Source organism: Coregonus clupeaformis, unplaced genomic scaffold (assembly GCF_020615455.1).
Source record: "Coregonus clupeaformis isolate EN_2021a unplaced genomic scaffold, ASM2061545v1 scaf1563, whole genome shotgun sequence".
Classification (NCBI taxonomy): domain Eukaryota; kingdom Metazoa; phylum Chordata; class Actinopteri; order Salmoniformes; family Salmonidae; genus Coregonus; species Coregonus clupeaformis.
This window is the reverse complement of record NW_025535017.1, coordinates 62,544-85,037: the sequence shown is the minus strand read 5'-3', so window position 1 is coordinate 85,037 and position 22,494 is coordinate 62,544. Positions and strand designations below refer to the sequence as shown.

The 22,494-nt window shown below is 39.6% G+C and overlaps 1 protein-coding gene across 1 annotated transcript in view; it reads right to left on the bottom strand.

The window, feature by feature from the left end:
• The window catches only part of LOC121585739 (cadherin-related family member 2-like), a 56,791-nt gene that overhangs the window by 22,023 nt on the left and 12,274 nt on the right, over positions 1-22,494 (bottom strand). Inside the window, exons 6-15 of the mRNA XM_041902054.2 lie at positions 11,987-12,076; positions 11,652-11,774; positions 11,308-11,454; positions 10,897-10,972; positions 10,153-10,265; positions 9,819-10,046; positions 9,379-9,534; positions 8,434-8,598; positions 4,192-4,253; positions 3,754-3,997 (exon numbers count right to left, since the gene is read on the bottom strand). Of these exons, the coding sequence (XP_041757988.2) occupies positions 3,754-3,997; positions 4,192-4,253; positions 8,434-8,598; positions 9,379-9,534; positions 9,819-10,046; positions 10,153-10,265; positions 10,897-10,972; positions 11,308-11,454; positions 11,652-11,774; positions 11,987-12,076 (1,404 nt within the window). The remainder of the gene's footprint in view (positions 1-3,753; positions 3,998-4,191; positions 4,254-8,433; positions 8,599-9,378; positions 9,535-9,818; positions 10,047-10,152; positions 10,266-10,896; positions 10,973-11,307; positions 11,455-11,651; positions 11,775-11,986; positions 12,077-22,494) is intronic.

Below are 22,494 nucleotides of genomic sequence, written 5' to 3'. Positions count from 1 at the left end.
ACTGACCTTACTAATCACTGACGTTACTAATCACTGACCTTACTAATCACAGACCTTACTAATCACTGACCTTACTAATCACTGACCTAACTAATCACTGACCTAACTAATCACTGACCTAACTAATCACTGACCTTACTAATCACTGACCTTACTAATCACTGACCTAACTAATCACTGACGTTACTAATCACTGACCTTACTAATCACTGACCTTACTAATCACTGACCTTACTAATCACTGACCTTACTAATCACTGACCTTACTAATCACTGACGTTACTAATCACTGACCTTACTAATCACTGACCTAACTAATCACTGACCTTACTAATCACTGACCTAACTAATCACTGACCTTACTAATCACTGACGTTACTAATCACTGACCTTACTAATCACTGACCTAACTAATCACTGACCTTACTAATCACTGACCTAACTAATCACTGACCTAACTAATCACTGACCTTACTAATCACTGACCTAACTAATCACTGACCTAACTAATCACTGACGTTACTAATCACTGACCTTACTAATCACTGACCTAACTAATCACTGACGTTACTAATCACTGACCTTACTAATCACTGACCTTACTAATCACTGACGTTACTAATCACTGACCTTACTAATCACAGACCTTACTAATCACTGACCTTACTAATCACTGACCTAACTAATCACTGACCTAACTAATCACTGACCTAACTAATCACTGACCTTACTAATCACTGACCTTACTAATCACTGACCTAACTAATCACTGACGTTACTAATCACTGACCTTACTAATCACTGACCTTACTAATCACTGACCTAACTAATCACTGACGTTACTAATCACTGACCTTACTAATCACTGACCTTACTAATCACTGACCTTACTAATCACTGACCTAACTAATCACTGACCTAACTAATCACTGACCTAACTAATCACTGACCTTACTAATCACTGACCTTACTAATCACTGACCTTACTAATCACTGACCTAACTAATCACTGACCTAACTAATCACTGACCTTACTAATCACTGACCTAACTAATCACTGACGTTACTAATCACTGACCTTACTAATCACTGACCTTACTAATCCCTGACCTTACTAATCACTGACCTTACTAATCACTGACCTTACTAATCACTGACCTTACTAATCACTGACCTTACTAATCACTGACCTTACTAATCACTGACCTTACTAATCACTGACCTTACTAATCACTGACGTTACTAATCACTGACCTTACTAATCACTGACCTAACTAATCACTGACCTTACTAATCACTGACCTAACTAATCACTGACCTTACTAATCACTGACGTTACTAATCACTGACCTTACTGACCTTACTAATCACTGACCTTACTAATCACTGACCTTACTAATCACTGACCTTACTAATCACTGACGTTACTAATCACTGACCTTACTAATCACTGACCTTACTAATCACTGACCTTACTAATCACTGACCTAACTAATCACTGACCTTACTAATCACTGACGTTACTAATCACTGACCTTACTAATCACTGACCTAACTAATCACTGACCTTACTAATCACTGACCTAACTAATCACTGACCTAACTAATCACTGACCTTACTAATCACTGACCTAACTAATCACTGACCTAACTAATCACTGACCTTACTAATCACTGACCTTACTAATCACTGACCTAACTAATCACTGACGTTACTAATCACTGACCTTACTAATCACTGACCTTACTAATCACTGACCTTACTAATCACTGACCTAACTAATCACTGACCTTACTAATCACTGACCTAACTAATCACTGACGTTACTAATCACTGACCTTACTAATCACTGACCTAACTAATCACTGACGTTACTAATCACTGACCTTACTAATCACTGACCTTACTAATCACTGACGTTACTAATCACTGACCTTACTAATCACAGACCTTACTAATCACTGACCTTACTAATCACTGACCTAACTAATCACTGACCTAACTAATCACTGACCTAACTAATCACTGACCTTACTAATCACTGACCTTACTAATCACTGACCTAACTAATCACTGACGTTACTAATCACTGACCTTACTAATCACTGACCTTACTAATCACTGACCTTACTAATCACTGACCTAACTAATCACTGACGTTACTAATCACTGACCTTACTAATCACTGACCTTACTAATCACTGACCTTACTAATCACTGACCTAACTAATCACTGACCTAACTAATCACTGACCTAACTAATCACTGACCTTACTAATCACTGACCTTACTAATCACTGACCTTACTAATCACTGACCTAACTAATCACTGACCTAACTAATCACTGACCTTACTAATCACTGACCTAACTAATCACTGACGTTACTAATCACTGACCTTACTAATCACTGACCTTACTAATCCCTGACCTTACTAATCACTGACCTTACTAATCACTGACCTTACTAATCACTGACCTTACTAATCACTGACCTTACTAATCACTGACCTAACTAATCACTGACCTAACTAATCACTGACCTAACTAATCACTGACCTAACTAATCACTGACCTTACTAATCACTGACCTAACTAATCACTGACCTAACTAATCACTGACCTAACTAATCACTGACCTTACTAATCACTGACCTAACTAATCACTGACGTTACTAATCACTGACCTTACTAATCACTGACCTAACTAATCACTGACCTTACTAATCACTGACCTAACTAATCACTGACCTTACTAATCACTGACCTAACTAATCACTGACGTTACTAATCACTGACCTAACTAATCACTGACCTTACTAATCACTGACCTAACTAATCACTGACCTTACTAATCACTGACCTTACTAATCACTGACCTTACTAATCACTGACCTAACTAATCACTGACCTAACTAATCACTGACCTTACTAATCACTGACGTTACTAATCACTGACCTAACTAATCACTGACCTTACTAATCACTGACCTAACTAATCACTGACCTTACTAATCACTGACCTAACTAATCACTGACGTTACTAATCACTGACCTAACTAATCACTGACCTTACTAATCACTGACCTAACTAATCACTGACCTTACTAATCACTGACCTTACTAATCACTGACCTTACTAATCACTGACCTAACTAATCACTGACCTAACTAATCACTGACCTAACTAATCACTGACGTTACTAATCACTGACCTAACTAATCACTGACCTTACTAATCACTGACCTAACTAATCACTGACCTTACTAATCACTGACCTTACTAATCACTGACCTTACTAATCACTGACCTAACTAATCACTGACCTAACTAATCACTGACCTTACTAATCACTGACGTTACTAATCACTGACCTAACTAATCACTGACCTTACTAATCACTGACCTTAATTGATCAAACAAGTCCAAGGGAGGAGTGAAAACCTGCAAGCTCTCACCCCTCCGTGGAATGAGTTGGACACCTGTGGTGTGGAGCAGGGGTTAGCTAACCTCTCGTCGGGGACCCCCAGGCGTTCCATGTTTTTTTTTATTTCACCTTTATTGATACAGGTGTCAATTAAGAACAAATTCTTATTTACAATGCTTATTCCACACTTGGATTTAACTTGTCAAATAAATCATCAAGCACTTGATTGGGTGAATCAGTTGAGCTAGTTCAGGGCTACAACAGAATTATGAAACGTCTGAGGAGAGGTTTGGAAATCCACTTGTATAGAGACTCAGATACTGACCTGTACTTGAATTCTCAGGTTTGAGCCCTCTTTCACATAGTCAACGTAGGATTCTCTGTTGAACTGTGGTGTCTGGTCGTTGATGTCTGTCAGTGCGATTTCTAACACAGTGGTCCCTGTGTTGTTGGCCTGGTCTCTTGCTTGCAGAGTTGGAGAATGCAGGGAGATCACCTCGCGGTCAATCAGTTTGCTGTTTGTCACAAAGATCCTCCCTGTCGTTGCATTCACATCGAAGTACTTTAGTCTGAAAAATCAGAAATCCCTTTTAGTTTATAGTTCTCGTGCATTGGGTCTCGTTTCACTAACTTTGCCACCCCAACGTCAGACAACATCAAAAGTTATACATTGTATGAAAGCCTATTATAAAGGGAAGTAAATTAATAAAGAATCATAAAGACATAAGAAAACATACAGTATAATGGTTTGCAGTGTACGTACATGCTGTCTGGAAGAAGTCTGTATCTGATGTTGCCAACATCCATAGTGTCGGGATCGGTTGCCTGGGGGAGTAGAGTTTTGTGTTTGTATTTCCAATGCATTTAGCAGCAACAACCCGAAACAGAGGCTATAATTTAAACAAAAGGCCAATTCACATTTTATTGCAAGTGTTTTTTGAATTACATAGCGGTGTCTCCTGGGTTGAGTGAGTTAACACCGGATACTTTAAGACACTGCTCAAATCAAATACACAGAGCGCATTTGCACATAGGTTGAATTCCAGCTAGACTGGTACCAATAACATGGACCTACTGTTAGACTGGTACCAATAACATGGACCTACTGTTAGACTGGTACCAATAACATGGACCTACTGTTAGACTGGTACCAATAACATGGACCTACTGTTAGACTGGTACCAATAACATGGACCTACTGTTAGACTGGTACCAATAACATGGACCTACTGTTAGACTGGTACCAATAACATGGACCTACTGTTAGACTGGTACCAATAACATGGACCTACTGTTAGACTGGTACCAATAACATGGACCTACTGTATTATTTTTTATTTGGGGGGGTAGATCAGCTTAATATTGCAGATAGATTGTAACTTCCATCAATGTAATTGTCTGCATCACTTCCAATCTATCTCTTAACACCATCCATATAGGATTTCTATTTGCCATATATATTTCAACCGTACTGTGATGTTTTACAAAAGTTCTGAACCTTTCTATTCTCATTGCTTCTACAGATTGTGAATTAAAAATAAACATTTTTGCTAAAAGTATTATTATATTATTGATCGATTGACTATGACTTTTCAGATCACCCAGTAATGCTATCTGCAAGGTTAGCTCCAGGTAAATATTGCAATCCTTTAGCCATTCCTGGACCTGTGTCCAAAAACAAGCTACAAATGGACAGAACCAAAACAAATGATCTAATGATTCTGTCTCTTCACAGCAAAATCTGCAGAGCTGGGAAGATTGTATTCCCCATATAAATAACATTCTATTGGTAGCAAGAATTTTATATAATAATTTAAACTGAAAGATTCTAATTTTTGAATCCGGTGTCGTTTTGCGTGTCAGTTCATAAACACTATGCTATGGGATCGGTACATCAAAAATCTCTTCCCAACTATTTTGCAATCTTCCCAACTATTTTGCAACTAATTTTCCATGGTAGTAAGATCTTATCTATTTTTGCTACACTTTCCTCTTCCACTTTTGCGGTAAGGTTGCAATTATTTGGTTGTAATTTTGGGTAGAGCAGACATTTCCATATGTTTTTGTTAGCTGCATGTGCGACATAACTCCACCAGTCCTACCGATGATATCATTTACGAAGATTATACCTTTTTTAAACATTCTGTCAAAAAATACAGTTTTTTTTGTCAATTAGTATATTTGAATTTAACCACAATATTTGTTGGATTATTTGTTCTGTTGTTTCTGGAGGATTAAATTGAAATTGCAACCAACTTTCTATGGCTTGTTTTAGAAATAGTGATATTTGGGAGATTATTTCCTTTTCAAATAACTGAAAATGAGTTGTTGTAATCGGAATAAAGGGAAAAAGGCCTTTCTTGAACATTGGGTGAGACAATCTGACTAATTTGCTAGAGAACCAGTTCGGATTTAAGTATAACTTTTGTATGACTGAAGCTTTTAGTGATAGGTCTAATGCTTTAATATTTAATAATTTCTGTCCTCCGAATTCATATTTATTATATAAATAGGCCCTTTTAATTTTGTCTGGCTTGCCGTTCCAAATAAAATTGAATATTTTTTTCTCATATAATTAAAAAAACTGTTCGCTAGGCGTAGGCAAGACCATAAGCAAATAGGTAAACTGGGATAATACTAAAGAGTTAATCAGGGTGATTTTTCCTCAAATTGACAGGTATTTTCCTTTCCATGGTAGTAAGATCTTATCTATTTTTGCTAACTTTCTATTAAAACTTATTGAAGTGAGATCATTTATTTCCTTTGGAATATGTATTCCGAGTATATCCACATCACCATCAGACCATTTTATTGGTAAACTACATGGTAATGTAAAAATTGTATTTTTTAGTGATCCAATACGTAATATAGTACATTTGTCATAATTTGGTTGTAATCCAGAGAGGTTAGAAAATGTATTTAGATCCTCTATGAGGCTGTGGAGGGATTCTAGTTGTGGATTTAAAAGAAAACATGAATCATCAGCGTACAATGACACCTTTGTTTTTAAGCCCTGGATTTCTAATCCTCTGATATTATTATTGGATCTGATTTTAATAGCTAACATCTCGATGGCCACAATAAATAGAAAAGAAAACATATGCCGATAGTGGACAACCTTGTTTCACTCCTCTTGACAGTTTAAAACTTTCTGAGAAATAGCCATTATTTACTATTTTACACCTAGGGTTACTATACATGATTTTGACCCATTTTATAAGAGATTCTCCAAAATTGAAATGCTCCAGGCATTTATATATAAACCCCAGTCGTACTTTATCAAATGCCTTTTCGAAGTCTGCTATGAATAGCAGGCCTGGTTTCCCATATTTTCCATAGTGTTCTATTGTTTCCAATACGTGCCTTATATTATCTCCAATGTATCTTCCATGTAAAAAACCTGTCTGATTAGAATGAATAAAATCCGACAATACCTTTTTAATTCTATACGCTATACATTTTGCTAGAATTTTTGCATCACAACACTGAAGTGTAAGGGGCCTCCAATTTTTTTAATGGACTGGATCTTTATATTTTCCACTTGTATCCTGTTTCAGTAATAATGAGATCAGACCTTCTTCTTGAGTGTCAGATAATCTACCATTTACACAGGAGTGGTTAAAACATGCTAATAACGGTCCTCTTAGTATATCAAAAAAGGTTTGGTATACCTCAACTGGTATGCCATCCAACCCTGGAGTTTTCCCAGACTTAAAGTCTTTAATTGCATCCAGAAGTTCCTCCTCTGTAATTTCACCTTCACATGAGTCTTTCTGTATGGCTGTTAATTTGACATTATCAATAGAAACAAAATCACTACAATTAGCTTCAGTTAGAGGAGATGGAGGCGACTGAAAAGAAAACATATGCTTAAAGTACTTTGTTTCCTCCTTCAAAATATCATTTGGTGAATCATGGGTGACTCCATCAATTGTAACCAGTTTCATTAAGTTCTTTTTGGTAGCATTCCTATGTTGAAGATTAAAAAATAATTTTGTGAATTTTTCCCCATATTCCATCCAGTTTGCTTTATTTTTATAATATATTACACTTGATCTTTCTTGAATAAGTTTCTCCATTTCTTTTTGTTTTTCCATTTATTCTGTGCCTCTATGTTACAGTTTTTATTGCCATCTATCTGTTCTGTTAGACTTTCTATTTCCATTGTTAGTATAAACTCTTTTGACCTAAATTGCTTTTGTTTTCGAGATGAGTACTGAATTGCATGGCCTATAAAGGCATATTTGAAGGTGTCCCATACAATAAGGGGATTTGCTGTACTTATTTTATGTCGGAAAAAGTCAGTTATAAATTCCTTTGTTCTAATTATAAATAAATTATCATCCAATAGGCTTTGATTAAATTTCCAATATCCTCGCCCACGTGGAAATTCAGTAAGAGTAATGTATATGCCAATTATATGATGGTCCAACCGCATTCTGTCCCCTATCAACACTTTTTGTACTTTTGGTGCCAACGAGAATGAGATAAGAAAGAAGTCAAGACGACTAGCTTGATTCAGTCTCCGCCATGTATATCTCACTGGGTCAGGATATTTAAGCCTCCATATACAGTGGGGGAAAAAAGTATTTAGTCAGCCACCAATTGTGCAAGTTCTCCCACTTAAAAAGATGAGAGAGGCCTGTAATTTTCATCATAGGTACTGTTAGACTGTTACCAATAACATGGACCTACTGTTAGACTGGTACCAATAACATGGACCTACTGTTAGACTGGTACCAATAACATGGACCTACTGTTAGACTGGTACCAATAACATGGACCTACTGTTAGACTGTTACCAATAACATGGACCTACTGTTAGACTGGTACCAATAACATGGACCTACTGTTAGACTGGTACCAATAACATGGACCTACTGTTAGACTGGTAACAATCACATGGACCTACTGTTAGACTGGTAACAATCACATGGACCTACTGTTAGACTGGTACCAATAACGTGGACCTACTGTTAGACTGGTACCAATAACATGGACCTACTGTTATCGTGTCCACAGTGGTTCCATTAGCACTGTGCTCATCAACCTTGATGTTGTAGGTTTCGTGGGGGAACGTGGGGCTGTTGTCATTAATGTCTTTGATCTGAATGGTGACTGTAGCCGTGGAACAGCAGTCTACTGTATTGGAGGGATCCTTGGCGATAATCTGCACAGGAAAAACAACCACGACTTACCTCACTTTTAAACACACGCTTTCAGACAGAGTAAGAATGTTGTTCTTTGTGTTGAATATCAATAAGTAAACCTCAGGTTAAAAGCTGTGCACTATTTGGTGAAGAGGGGGCCATTTGAAACAGAGTGTTGGTTTTTGAAAATGGTGATATGATCGTCCCAAAATAATTCTGTGTACAATGTATTGCTGATCATGCGGTGTCATTATACCATGGTCTGCAGCTTGGCAACCGGACTGGTAGAGACCATTACATGTCTCTCGCGTGTTCGAAGTTCACCTGGCTATACCGTGTGAAGGGTGCAACGCTACCTTCTTTAACAGCAGTAATCACCCTGTGTGCAATGGATCCTATGTATGTTTGCCCGTCTTAACTACACAAACCCTGTTTCAGCTACGCTGGGTTTAATTCTGGCATTGGTCACATTCCAAACCACTTAGTTTATCTGGTTGAATTCTTCAAATCAACTTGTCACACATCTTCTTTTGAAAATGTTGTCAAATGTATTTGAATGATTATGATGACAAAAGGTGGTTCTTGAGGATTTGACAATGGCGTTAGTCTTTGGTGTTAGTCAATCAAATTACAGTAAAGACATTTCCCACATTACCTGGACGATAAAGACTTTGTTCCAAATGGCACCCTGTTCCCTTCATACTGTAGTACCCTTCTTTTGGTGAAAAGTAGTGTACTAAATAGGGAATAGGGTGTCATCTGGGACGCATTTTTTTTTTTTTGGAAGTTGTACTTTTTACCTGGACAACCATTGATGTCTTCGTCTCGTAGTCCACATCCTGGGAGTTCTTGACCATGATCTGAACTAGGCTTTCTGAGTCGGCAATCTGTGGCGACACACTGAACGCATCCTTGTCTAGTCCAGCAAGGCTTAGTTCGAACGTTCCATTTTCTCCCTACATCAGAATACAGATGATCGATTTTCAGGTCTGAGTAAACACTGGTCCCCACATGAATTTCACAGTTATTTATAAAAAAAAATACATTTTGTGATTAGGGTTGCAAATTTAAGGTAACTTTCCAACAATGCCCAGGTTTTCCAGGTTTTCCAGTAATCCAGAGGATTCCAGATTTCATTATTCATTATTCCTTTTTCCCTCCTAATTCCGGGAATCTTCCAACCAGGATTTCTAGAAAATTCGAAAATGTTGCAACCCTATTTATTATAAAGGGCTCTGACCTGATCCAGATCGTTGGCTTTGATGTTGAGGACGTTGACTGGAACACCCATGGAGGAGTGCTCAAAGATGTTGGCCGTGAAGCTGCTGGCCTCCACGCAGGGATCGGAGGGATTCACGCCGCAGCTATAAAATTTAGGCTTGTTGTCGTTGATGTCACCGATGGTAATCCGCACCTCAGTAGTGGTGTGGGCTTGGGTCCCCAGGACACTTGGATTCACCTCCGTTGCCTGGAATTATAGTTTAATTAACAGTAGGTCAGCTCGAAAATTAAATGTTGTCTTTTGGATAACGACTGTTGGAAATGATGTGAAGGATTAAGCAATAAGAGCATACCGTCACTTCAAGGACAACGCCGAAATTGATGTCCAACAAAGCCTCTCTGTCAATATCACTTTTGACAGATATGATTCCATCACTGGCTGCAATCTCAAACAGGTCATTGGTACCTGCAAAATAACAAAACATATATCAGAGTCCAATCTTCATCATTATACCAACAAATTAGATTTTTTTCCCCCCTTATATTTTCAAGAGTTGTGAGCACGGGGCCTCACGAATGGAGCAGAGGTCTAAGGCACTGCATGGCAGTGCTAGAGGCGTCACTACAGACCCGGGTTCGACCCCGGGCTGTATCACAACAGGCCGTGATCGGGAGTCCCATAGGGCGGAGCACAATTGGCCCAGCATTGTCCGGGTTAGGGGAGGGTTTGGCCGGGGTGGGTGCTTTACTTGGCTCATCGCGCTCTAGCGACTCCTTGTGGCGGGCCGGGCGCCTGCGGGCTGACCTCGGTCGTCAGGTGAACAGTGTTTCCTCCGACACATTGGTGCGGCTGGCTTCCGGGTTAAGAGGGCAGGTGTTAAGAAGCGCGGTTTGGCGGGTCATGTTTCGGAGGACGCATGACTCAACCTTTGCCTCCCTAGCCCGTTGGGGAGTTGCTGCGATGAGATCGAAATTGGGGAGAAAAAGGGTGTAAAAAATTAAGAGTTGTCAGCGCAATGGCAATAGACAGCGTTTATGCTGATGTTCCGCTAACAACCTGAAATGAGCAGATGTTTCAGAGATGTAGTTTTGCTCACCTTCAATGCTGTAGGTGATGGCATCATTGATTCCTGTGTCCTGATCAATTGCGCGCACTTTAAACACAGACTGGCCCTGAAATGAAAGAGAGACACAGTAGAGTTCAAGGCTGACGTCAACAAAGGCTTTGTCCCATTTGGCACCCCAAAAGTTGTAAATGTCCCTGAATAAAAGTAGTACACCAGATAGGGAATAGGGTGCCATTTGGGACTTTATTGGTCCGTACCTTTACTTTTACAACTGTTTATCTATTTAGGAATAGATACAGCACCCAGATGCTGACGTGTACAACAACAAACAAATAAAAAAAGGACTTAGCTGTTGGTAGAACACACGGTGTGAGAATTGTTTCACATCCTAAGGCGGTTGAGCTCTGTACTAAAGGGAAAGTGCCATTGAATTTGACTCACCACGGGAGAATGCTCATTGACAGCAGTCGCGTAAGGAGTGCTTAGAAACTGTGGATCCAGGTCTGGGATGTCCACTACGGTGATGAAGGCAAAGGCAGTGTTGGACTGATAAACAGTATCTCCATTATACGCAGGGCCTCCGCCATCCTGTGAGGGGGAAACACAATCACAAACGCCCGTTTCTCAGATTAAGCCCACAACTGGACCAAAAAGCACGATCAATCCTAGAATTAACTTTTTTTTTGTCAGGAATCTAGAAAACCGCTTCCAATGAGTGACAAGTGAGAGTGACTAGTGAAGATACAACAGCGAATAGAGAGAAGTGTTGAGAAGTGGCTACTTACAGTTGCTTTGATCCTCAGCTGATAGAAAGTGCTCAAACTTGTAAAACTCAGTTTTTTAGTCAGTTTGACTTCGCCATTATTCTCATTGATAAGAAAATGAGTTAGTCCATCACTTGGACTAGCCTAGAAATGAGGAGAGAGTTGGGTTGAAATAAAATGGAGTCTGTTTTTAATTTGCCCCAATGTCGGTTGAGAAGGGCTTTTATTATTATTATCTGCTACATGACTAATGTTGGGGATGTAACGCGGTTCTACGTTCACTGTTTATGTTTTGCTTCAGGTTCACTTGTGTATCGATACAGAAAATCTGAATTGTGTTCAAAAGTAACGCTTACCTCGTCAATGCTGTACCTTACAACAGCGGCAAGTCCAGCGTCGGCGTCTTTGGCAGATACTTGAAACAGAACAGTGTCCAAGGCGGTATTCTAATAACAGAAAACAGAGGAGGTTGGAGGCACAATAGTACTTTTTTTCGTCACTATTTACAAAAGTAATTTTCAAAAGTAGAGCACGAAGATTAATTCCTGACTATATACTAGCAAGGGACCCGGTTAGATGGAGATGTTCCATACTAAGTCTTATTGGATCAAGTGAGAATTAAATCACTGAGGATTACCAATAAACTACATACAGATTTAGCTATAGGCTAAAAGCTCACCGCTATCAATAGGCCTGTGGCACCTTTAAAGGGGTGTAGTATCTGAACAGTTTATGATTTTGCTGACGTTTGCGAACAGGTTTTTCGCTCTTACACTCCATAACGATTTGTTTACACTTCATAAAAATGTGTTCACACTACATACATTTTGTTTTATTGTTAAAGTTACACAAGATCTGTCATAATCCTATTCTTTTTGTTTTCGAGACTTAATTAGTCTCGAAGGGGGGAAATATGTAGTATCTAAACAGTTTATGATTTTGCTGATGTTTTGCAAATGGTGTGTTAGAGGAATTTGGCTCTGCTTGCGGAAACATCTGGAAAACATTACTATAGGGGCCCCCTAAGACAGAGGAGATTCGGATGTGTAAAGGCCAGGGATGGGTCTATTAAAACCACCCATATTATGTTACATATTATAAATACCATGGTTGGAACAAAGGACGGGGAGAAATAACATATTAGATATTGGGTCAGTTGTCCTCCACATGTCTGCAGGAGTCTGTAAATTGATACTGTAATCTTTGATGTTATAAACCATTATAATCAAGGACAGTGTCAGCGGATTTCTTGTCATCACAGCATATTAGCATCGTTGTCTCGACACCACAGAATGGCGACGAGGATCTTTGGGACAAGTTGCGTCTCTCCAGCGTTCCATTCATGAGCTACGAAGTGACTCCCGCTCAAGACGCCGGCAAATAAGGTGGGATTTCTCACCACTTTGGCCGCTGGTCGGTTCGTGTGCTTGTGTGTGTGTGCGTTGAGCGGATGTACCGTTTGGAACTTGCGTGTGCACTTTGCTGTTATTTGCTGTGGGATAAGAATCTGTTCAAATATCCGTGTGCCCAGTGTTAACAATTCCCCCCAACGCAAACAGGGGGAATTGTTAACACTGGGCACACGGATATTTGGCTTGAATAAAATTAAAAGGAGTGTCCAGGAATAGCATGAAGGAATAAGGCCAGGAAATAAGGAAAAAGTATACGACTAGGACGTCGCTGATTTAAGGAAGCCCTCAAAAGAGGCGATCATTAGGATGGGCCGTAAATCCTAGGAAAGTCACTAGAGTGAACTTTCGGGTCAGTTCTGGGAACTGGAGTTGTGGAAGATACATTCATTTGCATGTTACCCCTTCGACATATAGTTGACGAGGTATATGTTCGAAGTAACCTCTCATTGAATATCTGCAACTCGAGGTAGCAGAAATGTAGGCAGGAACAATGAGAAATAAGGAGCGACGGTAGCATGCTTTAGAGGACCGTATGAATGGATGCATTCTTTTCATGTGTGTGTGTTAGGAAAGAGAGTGTGTGTGTGCGGAAAAAAATAAAATAAAGACGTCTCTGTTGTGTTTCAGCTGTGTGTCGACTCATGTTATGATAAGATTTATGTTAGAGATATATACATATATATGTTTTGGTTGAGAACAGGGGTTTTAGTTTTTTGTAAGGAAATATGTTAGTTAAGGTTAAAATCTTATGAGTCTCTATAAAAGAGAACGTTTAATAATTGTTTAAAAAACTATGAGCCCCCTGGGAGGACGTTAAGGTTAAAACCTTGTATGAGTCTCTATAAAAGAGAACGTTTAATAATTGTTAAAAAACTATGAGCCCCCTGGGAGGACATTATGATTGTATAGAGATGTTTTGTAATGGATAAGAAAATAATTATAAATCTGCAGATTAGGATAAATTAAGTTAAGAAACTTCGAAGTAGGATTTGTGTTCTATGTTCTGTGTTGGTTTGTGAGTTTTGTTAAGTGTTACTGTTTGTCTGTGTTGGAAATAACGGAGGGACAGCTAGTCTGTCTGCTTTCTGTTGTTTAGCTTGGAGAGAGCTGATTGGGAGAGCTCCTCTCACTCTGAAATCGCACTGGTGAATGAGCTGCGCATGCGTGGGATTTTATGAGTTTAGAGTTACGTAGAGCAAATATGCCACTCCCCTGCCTGCACTGAGCTGCTGTGACACGCAGAATTAGTGCTACAGACAGAGAAGAAAGGGGGAGACTTTGAATACACACGGATAAAGTATTCTGTTTGATAAGTGGCTGTTGCTTAACTATGAAACGATTTGATTGAGATCTATTGAATTTATAAATGAGAGATATGTTGACAGATAAAAAAAAAAAAATACAAAAAAAATACAAAAAAAATATATATATATATATATATATAAATAAAATAATAAGAATAATAAAAATAATAAAAATAATAAAAATAATAAAAATAATAAAAATAATAAAAATAATAAAATAAATAAACAAATAAATAAATAAAATTGTTTTTGCGCTATTTATAATATTCCTGAGTTAAGCTGTTTGCTTATTTCTTAGCGCGAATGTGAACATACAGTGGGGAAAAAAAGTATTTAGTCAGCCACCAATTGTGCAAGTTCTCCCACTTAAAAAGATGAGAGAGGCCTGTAATTTTCATCACAGGTACACGTCAACTATGACAGACAAAATGAGAAAAAAAAATACAGAAAATCACATTGTAGGATTTTTAATGAATTTATTAGCAAATTATGGTGGAAAATAAGTATTTGATCAATAACAAAAGTTTCTCAATACTTTGTTATATACCCTTTGTTGGCAATGACACAGGTCAAACGTTTTCTGTAAGTCTTCACAAGGTTTTCACACACTGTTGCTGGTATTTTGGCCCATTCCTCCATGCAGATCTCCTCTAGAGCAGTGATGTTTTGGGGCTGTCGCTGGGCAACACGGACTTTCAACTCCCTCCAAAGGTTTTCTATGGGGTTGAGATCTGGAGACTGGCTAGGCCACTCCAGGACCTTGAAATGCTTCTTACGAAGCCACTCCTTCATTGCCCGGGCGGTGTGTTTGGGATCATTGTCATGCTGAAAGACCCAGCCACGTTTCATCTTCAATGCCCTTGCTGATGGAAGGAGGTTTTCACTCAAAATCTCACGATACATGGCCCCATTCATTCTTTCCTTTACACGGATCAGTCGTCCTGGTCCCTTTGCAAAAAAAACAGCCCCAAAGCATGATGTTTCCACCCCCATGCTTCACAGTAGGTATGGTGTTCTTTGGATGCAACTCAGCATTCTTTGTCCTCCAAACACGACGAGTTGAGTTTTTACCAAAAAGTTCTATTTTGGTTTCATCTGACCATATGACATTCTCCCAATCCTCTTCTGGATCATCCAAATGCACTCTAGCAAACTTCAGACAGGCCTGGACATGTACTGGCTTAAGCAGGGGGACACGTCTGGCACTGCAGGATTTGAGTCCCTGGCGGCGTAGTGTGTTACTGATGGTAGGCTTTGTTACTTTGGTCCCAGCTCTCTGCAGGTCATTCACTAGGTCCCCCCGTGTGGTTCTGGGATTTTTGCTCACCGTTCTTGTGATCATTTTGACCCCACGGGGTGAGATCTTGCGTGGAGCCCCAGATCGAGGGAGATTATCAGTGGTCTTGTATGTCTTCCATTTCCTATTAATTGCTCCCACAGTTGATTTCTTTAAACCAAGCTGCTTACCTATTGCACATTCAGTCTTCCCAGCCTGGTGCAGGTCTACAATTTTGTTTCTGGTGTCTTTTGACAGCTCTTTGGTCTTGGCAATAGTGGAGTTTGGAGTGTGACTGTTTGAGGTTGTGGACAGGTGTCTTTTATACTGATAACAAGTTCAAACAGGTGCCATTAATACAGGTAACGAGTGGAGGACAGAGGAGCCTCTTAAAGAAGTTGTTACAGGTCTGTGAGAGCCAGAAATCTTGCTTGTTTGTAGGTGACCAAATACTTATTTTCCACCATCATTTGCAAATAAATTCATTAAAAATCCTACAATGTGATTTTCTTGAAAAAAAATTCTCAATTTGTCTGTCATAGTTGACGTGTACCTATGATGAAAATTACAGGCCTCTCTCATCTTTTTAAGTGGGAGAACTTGCACAATTGGTGGCTGACTAAATACTTTTTTCCCCCACTGTAGGTATGCATAAAATACTAAATTGTTGTCTGTTTCCTTTGTTCTCCTGTCATGTGAGAGACGAGAAGGAGGAGACAGAGAGAGAGAGGAGGTGCTGACCAGTGCGTCACGCGACGATGTGTGCTGCCCTGGATCCAGTCCAATCAAGGCCAGTACTGCTCTGTTCACAAAACTTATTTTCCCATAGAGGATATTGTGTGTGCCTAGCATATTTCATGTTGTGACAATTTGACAGGGACTTGGCAACAGACTGATCAATTGATGTAATTAAGAATTGCACATTGGAGTTTTTTGTGCATGGGTTGGTTTGATTAGAGTTGTGTTGGAAATCCAGCACTGACATTATTCTGTAAAATTAAGGTAATTGGGTGATTATTAAGCAATTGGTTTGTGAGTGCTGTAGTGTTGCTTGATTACAGGTCTTTCTTTTTTGGATTGCTCTGAAGTTGACTACTTTCCTTTACTTTTCCTGATCGGATGTGGTAAGATTGCCACTAATCAATAATTTGGTAAAATAAAATAAAACAAAAATGAATTAATAAATTAATAAATTAATAAAAATATATTGATGAATTAATTTATTGATTAATTAATAAATAAATAAAATAAATAAAAAAATTAAAAAAGGAGGGAAACATAAGCTACATAGTCTAAAGTATTTTTGGTTTACAAATTAATTGGTTTAAAATAATAATAATAATAATAATAATAAAATAATTCACAATAAAGGAATATAAAAGAGTTGTTACAATGGGGAAAAAGGACATCAAAACTACGAAAGTAATTACTCCTGTTGATGTAGTACAAAATAGTAATCCTCTAGTTAATGGTATTGCAAGGTTATCTGGAAAATGGAATAAACGTTGGCCTGACATTGAACAACCATGGCCAGTGGAAGGGACTCTTAACCCAGACGTCATCAAGATAATGAAAGTACTTGTATCCACGTATAAGGCAGATCAAAAGAAGGGGAAAAAAGGGGAACAACGTAAAGAAAATAGACAAAGAGAGCTGGGTGTTCTTAAGCTGTTTGAAAATGAAGGACAAAAACTGATAAAAGATACAAAAGATAAAAGAGAGAGAGGTATAGAGAAAATGGCAAAAGAGGTGAAGGTGACAGAAAAACTAATGGAAGAAGTCAATACATCATACGGATTCAGCAAAAAGACCCCCACCTTACGAGGAAGAAGTAGAGTTTAAGGACGTCTATCCTCAGCTTCCAGTGATCATTCAGGAGGGTGATTATTGCATCAGAGATGAAGATGAACGAACAACAGAGAGAGGACAAGCAGAAACGACCATAAAGATGAATCCAAACTCCAAAAGTAAGAAGAAAATGAGATGTCTGGAAACTAATGGTGGAGTGAGGTTCAGGAGGATGGAACTTGAAGATGATGATGATGATGATCAGAGTGATTCAGCAGAGATCATGAGTGGATATGACCCTGTGATCAGGCGGAGGTTGGCCAGAGCGGAAAGAAGGGGTGATGGAAGTTGGAAGAAGAAGGATACAAGAGATTCGATCTCTGATGAAAGTGAAGATGGAGACAGCGATGAAGATTTGGAGATTAAAGGTGCTTCATGTTCAAGAGGATTTTATCCTACAATGAAGGGAGCACAAGTAACAAGATGATGCCAGTGATAATTCGAGGACAGAACCTGGAGTATAAGCCTTTGCAGAATACCGATATGTCAGATATACTTGAGAAGCTGCCTACTCTTCAAGATGGAGCATATCCTTGGATTTCGAAATTGGAAGAAATTATGGTGGGAACACAGTCTGCCATAGGAGACATTAAGGGACTTTTGGCTAATCTCCTTGGGATTCGAGGTATGGGAGAAATTTTTCAGAGAGCTGGACTTCATCGATATGTGGGGACTGCGGTGAATGATCCTGAATTGTTGGCTGCAAGTAGAAATCGGCTGTGGAGAGCACTGAAAGATATGTTTCCAACAAATGTGCATCCTGACAACATTCTGATTAACCCACTAGGACAACAAGAAAGTCAGAGAGCCTATGTGTCAAGAGTTCATCAAGTGTGGAGAAATATTACCGGAAATGATCCAGATGTGAGTCAAATTGAGCAGTCAATTTTGAGAGCTAAACTACAGATGGGACTGCCCTCACAAGTAAGGAGCAAACTGGCAGAGGTGGTTGGACTTGGAAGCATGACAAAAGGTGTCTATACAGATCATATAGCCCATCAAGTGGATCTGTACCGGAAAAAGGAACACAACCAGAAAGAACAGGACCAAGAAACTCTCAGAAAACTCAATAAAATACAACTGGTGGAGAATAAGAAGGAGAAGAAACAAGCTTTGGTTATGCAGAATCAGTGTGCACCAAATCAACAATCACTGCCACAGCTTGAACTGAACCAGTTCCAACCGCAATTGTACCAGCCACCAATTGCGGTACCAGTTGTTTCATATCCACAGCCAGTTTCTGGACAGACACAGAATTGGAGAGGAAGAGGACGAGAAGGCTTAGGAAGAGGAAGAGGAGGAAGATTTAAGCCATACTTCCAGCAATCTTCAGAAGTGTGTTATAATTGTGGACAGGTTGGTCACTTTGCCCGGTAGTGTAATGGGCCAGGAGGAAACACCAGAGGGAATTTCAGAGGAAGATACAGGGGCCAGTCAAGATCATCTGGAGGACCGGTGAACCCTTATAGTGGCCCGGAGCAAGGATTCTAGGGGTGCCCAGAAGATCCGAAAGGGGGGTGTCAGCTGGTAGCATCAGGACCGGAAAAAGATCCCACAATTGAGGTGAAAGTAAACAACCGACCATTGGAAGTGATGGCGGAGCTGCTTTTACCTGTGTTCGGCCTGAAGATGCTACACATCTCCCTATGTCCAATCAACTAATTAGGACAATTGGATTTGAGGGATTGAAACAGTTGATTCCTCTTACGGAACCAATTGAGCTCTGCTATGAAAATCAGAAAATTACAATACCCATACTGGTATCAGAACATACACCTATTACATTGTTGGGAAGAGATGCATTGTGTAAATTGAACTGTACAATAAAATGTACACCAGACGGCTGTCTGGTAGAAGTGCCAAAGGAAAAGGTTTACCAATTGTTGATGACGACAGAGATGGATTCTTCTTCAGTATTCTGGATTGGAAATCTCAGTGAAGATTTTTTGAAGCAGGCTAAGATATGGGAGAAATTCATTGTGGCAAATATGCCAGATGCGAGGCTTCCGGAATATCCATTTCATTGTACGCTCAAGTATTTCAAGAATGCTGCCCAATCGAACTCAGAGGAATGGTTGAGTCATCAACCAAAGAAAGTTCAACTCAGCTCATGTTGCATAATTTTAGGACCACAAGGTCCTATGCGTGAGTTGGTTATCGACTTTGTTGATATGATAAAACCAGTTGATGGGAAAAGATACATGTTGGTGGTTGTAGATAGATTTTCACGATGGCCGGAGGCCTGTCCAACCAAGCGAAAAGATGCTCAATCGGTTGCCAAGTTCTTGTGTAAAGAAGTCATAAGCAGGTGGGGACTTCCCGATCGAATATCCTCAGATAATGGAAAGGAATTTGTGGATAAATCAGTGAAATTGATGTTGCAAAAATTGGGAATTAAGCAACGTCTTGGAGCAGTTTATTACATTTACATTTTAGTCATTTAGCAGACGCTCTTATCCAGAGCGACTTACAGGAGCAATTAGGGTTAAGTGCCTTGCTCAAGGGCACATCAACAGATGTTTCACCTAGTCGGCTCGGGGATTAGAACCAGCGACCTTTCGGTTACTGGCACAACGCTCTACCACTAAGCTACCTGCCGCCACAAACAATGGGGAATGACAATAAATACATTGCAATGGACTAAATACGAGTACCGGTAAAAATGAGAGAAAAGTCTCTCCCAGGTGGCAGAACAGGTGACGCTACACATTCTGGGAATTCTGGGAACTATTTTCAACTTGACTGTTCAGTGGATCCAAGTAGTTTCCAGACTTTCCCAGATGTTTCCCATGAAGCAGCCTGGGAGGGAGTGCAAATCAGATGGCAATGATGGAAGTTGGGGTCTCAGGACAGTTCATCGTTTATCACCCACAAAGTCAAGGGATTTGTGAAAAAATGAACGGTGTCTTGAAAAATCGCATTATCAAAATTTGTCAGCGTACGGGTCTAAACTGGATAGCGGCGCTTCCTTTAGCATTAATGGTGTGTCGCTCAAGTGAGTTGCGTGATCTACGTATGACACCCCATGAACTGGTCACAGGAAGAAGGATGCCTACGCCTTGTTTGCGAACAAGCGGAAAGGGTCCAAGCTTGGCTCTTTTGGAAGATGAAATGAGAGCGTACGTTACATATATGGCCAATTTTCATAAAAAGTTGTCCACATATGTTTCTGACAGGCAAAGAACAGAAGAGGTGCAGGAGAAGCTTGATGAGCAAAAAAGGAGTACAGTGCAACCTGGGGACAAGGTGTTCGTGAAGGTATTTAGAAGGAAGTGGTATAACGAACGTCGTGAAGGACCATTTGAAGTTGTTCGTAGTACTGGAACAGCTGTCCAGGTTAAAGGGTCTCCAACGTGGTATCATTTGTCACATTGTGTTAAAGCGCCTGGAGAAGAGGTGCCACGCGCAGAGAGACAGGATGTTGAAGGCTCAAGAGAGCAGGATGAAGATAGGGGAGAACAGGCAGAAGGAGAGATACATGACAATATCCAGAGTCAAAACCCAGAAGGAGAGATTGTCCATGTTGTGGACAACGTTGATGATAATGTTTACACTTCTGATGATGCCAGAGATGACTCTGCAATGGATGGAAAGGAGAGGAGATTTGGGGACATTGATTTTCAATACGTCCCAGAAACAACAGGGAATATTTCAGTGGAATGTGAAACCGCAGAGATCACCAAGGGCAACTCTGTTACAGGAGAAGCTGGTGATTCGGTTAGACAAAGTAGGCCCAGACCAGTTAGGAGAAAAAAACTAGGGTTGAAGTAACTCTAGGAAAGTCAGTTCAGCTTCCATGTCAGTGCACGAGAGAGAACAGTGATGAAGGGAAATTTAGAGTTCAGTGGGAAGATAGCTATGGCAGGAGTTTAGATCTGTTAGGAGCAGTTGAATTGAGAAAGTATGCGTTGCTGAATGATAAGAGAAGACTGAAGATTGAGGGTGATTGCAGTCTCTATGTGGAAATACAAGTAAAGAGCTCCAAGCTGTAGGGAAAATAGATGAATCAACAACAATGACATCAACACTTCAGCCTAATACAACAGTGAGAAGCAATTCAACTCTTTCAACATTGACAGTTATTAAAGCTATAAATGTATCACATTTGATTACAATGGCGCCTCAGAAAATCGGTCCAACACCAATTTTAGAAGAAAAGACTGTGATTAGGGTTAGGATGGGTGGTACAGCTCATCTTCCTTGTAGATGTGAGAGACGGAGTGGGGGTGGTGACATTTCTCCCACGTGGAGAGATAATTATGGAGAAGAAGTGTTGTTATCAGGACCAGAAGTAGAAGCTGTGCCATCTAGTCAAAGGAGGTATATTTTGTACAACGATATGAAGTGGAAGAGGGTTATGAGTGATTGCTCACTTATTTTGCGTAATGATACATGGGAAGATCAGGGAGAATATACGTGTACTTATTTAGAGCCAGCATTCAAATTTGTTCCAGTTAAGAAATATTGGTTAGAAGGCTATGTAACTCGTAAGGTGACGCTTATGATGGAAGATTTAAAGTCTGTTGAAGTTTCCACAGTCACCAAAGAAGTTCAGGAGAAGTATATTACAGTAGCCACTCCAACAGTAAATACTACACAGAGGATATCTGTCACTTTGCCACTGGAAATAATGAAGAGTGTTAATACATCAACTAAAGCCACTATTTTAACAGTAACTTTGAAAGAGATTAATGTTACGACGGCGATAACAAATTTCGGAAATGTGACACAGACACCAACAACAACTTTTCTGAAACTAAAGGATGTAGTAAATGTAACTCAGAAGTCTATGATACAGATGGAGATTGGTGTAAATGGTAGTAAGGATAGTGTTGAGATAGGAGAGCAGATGGTAGCAGAGAATGATGAAGATTCATCTGAAAAAGTGCAGAATACTATCCCGGAGGTACAGGACGAGTTCTTTAATTTTGATGGAACACCAGAAGATATATCTGATCAATACCGCTCGTTAGGGAAGAGATAAACTAAATGGAAGGCATATGGATTTGATTCTTCTGTTTTGC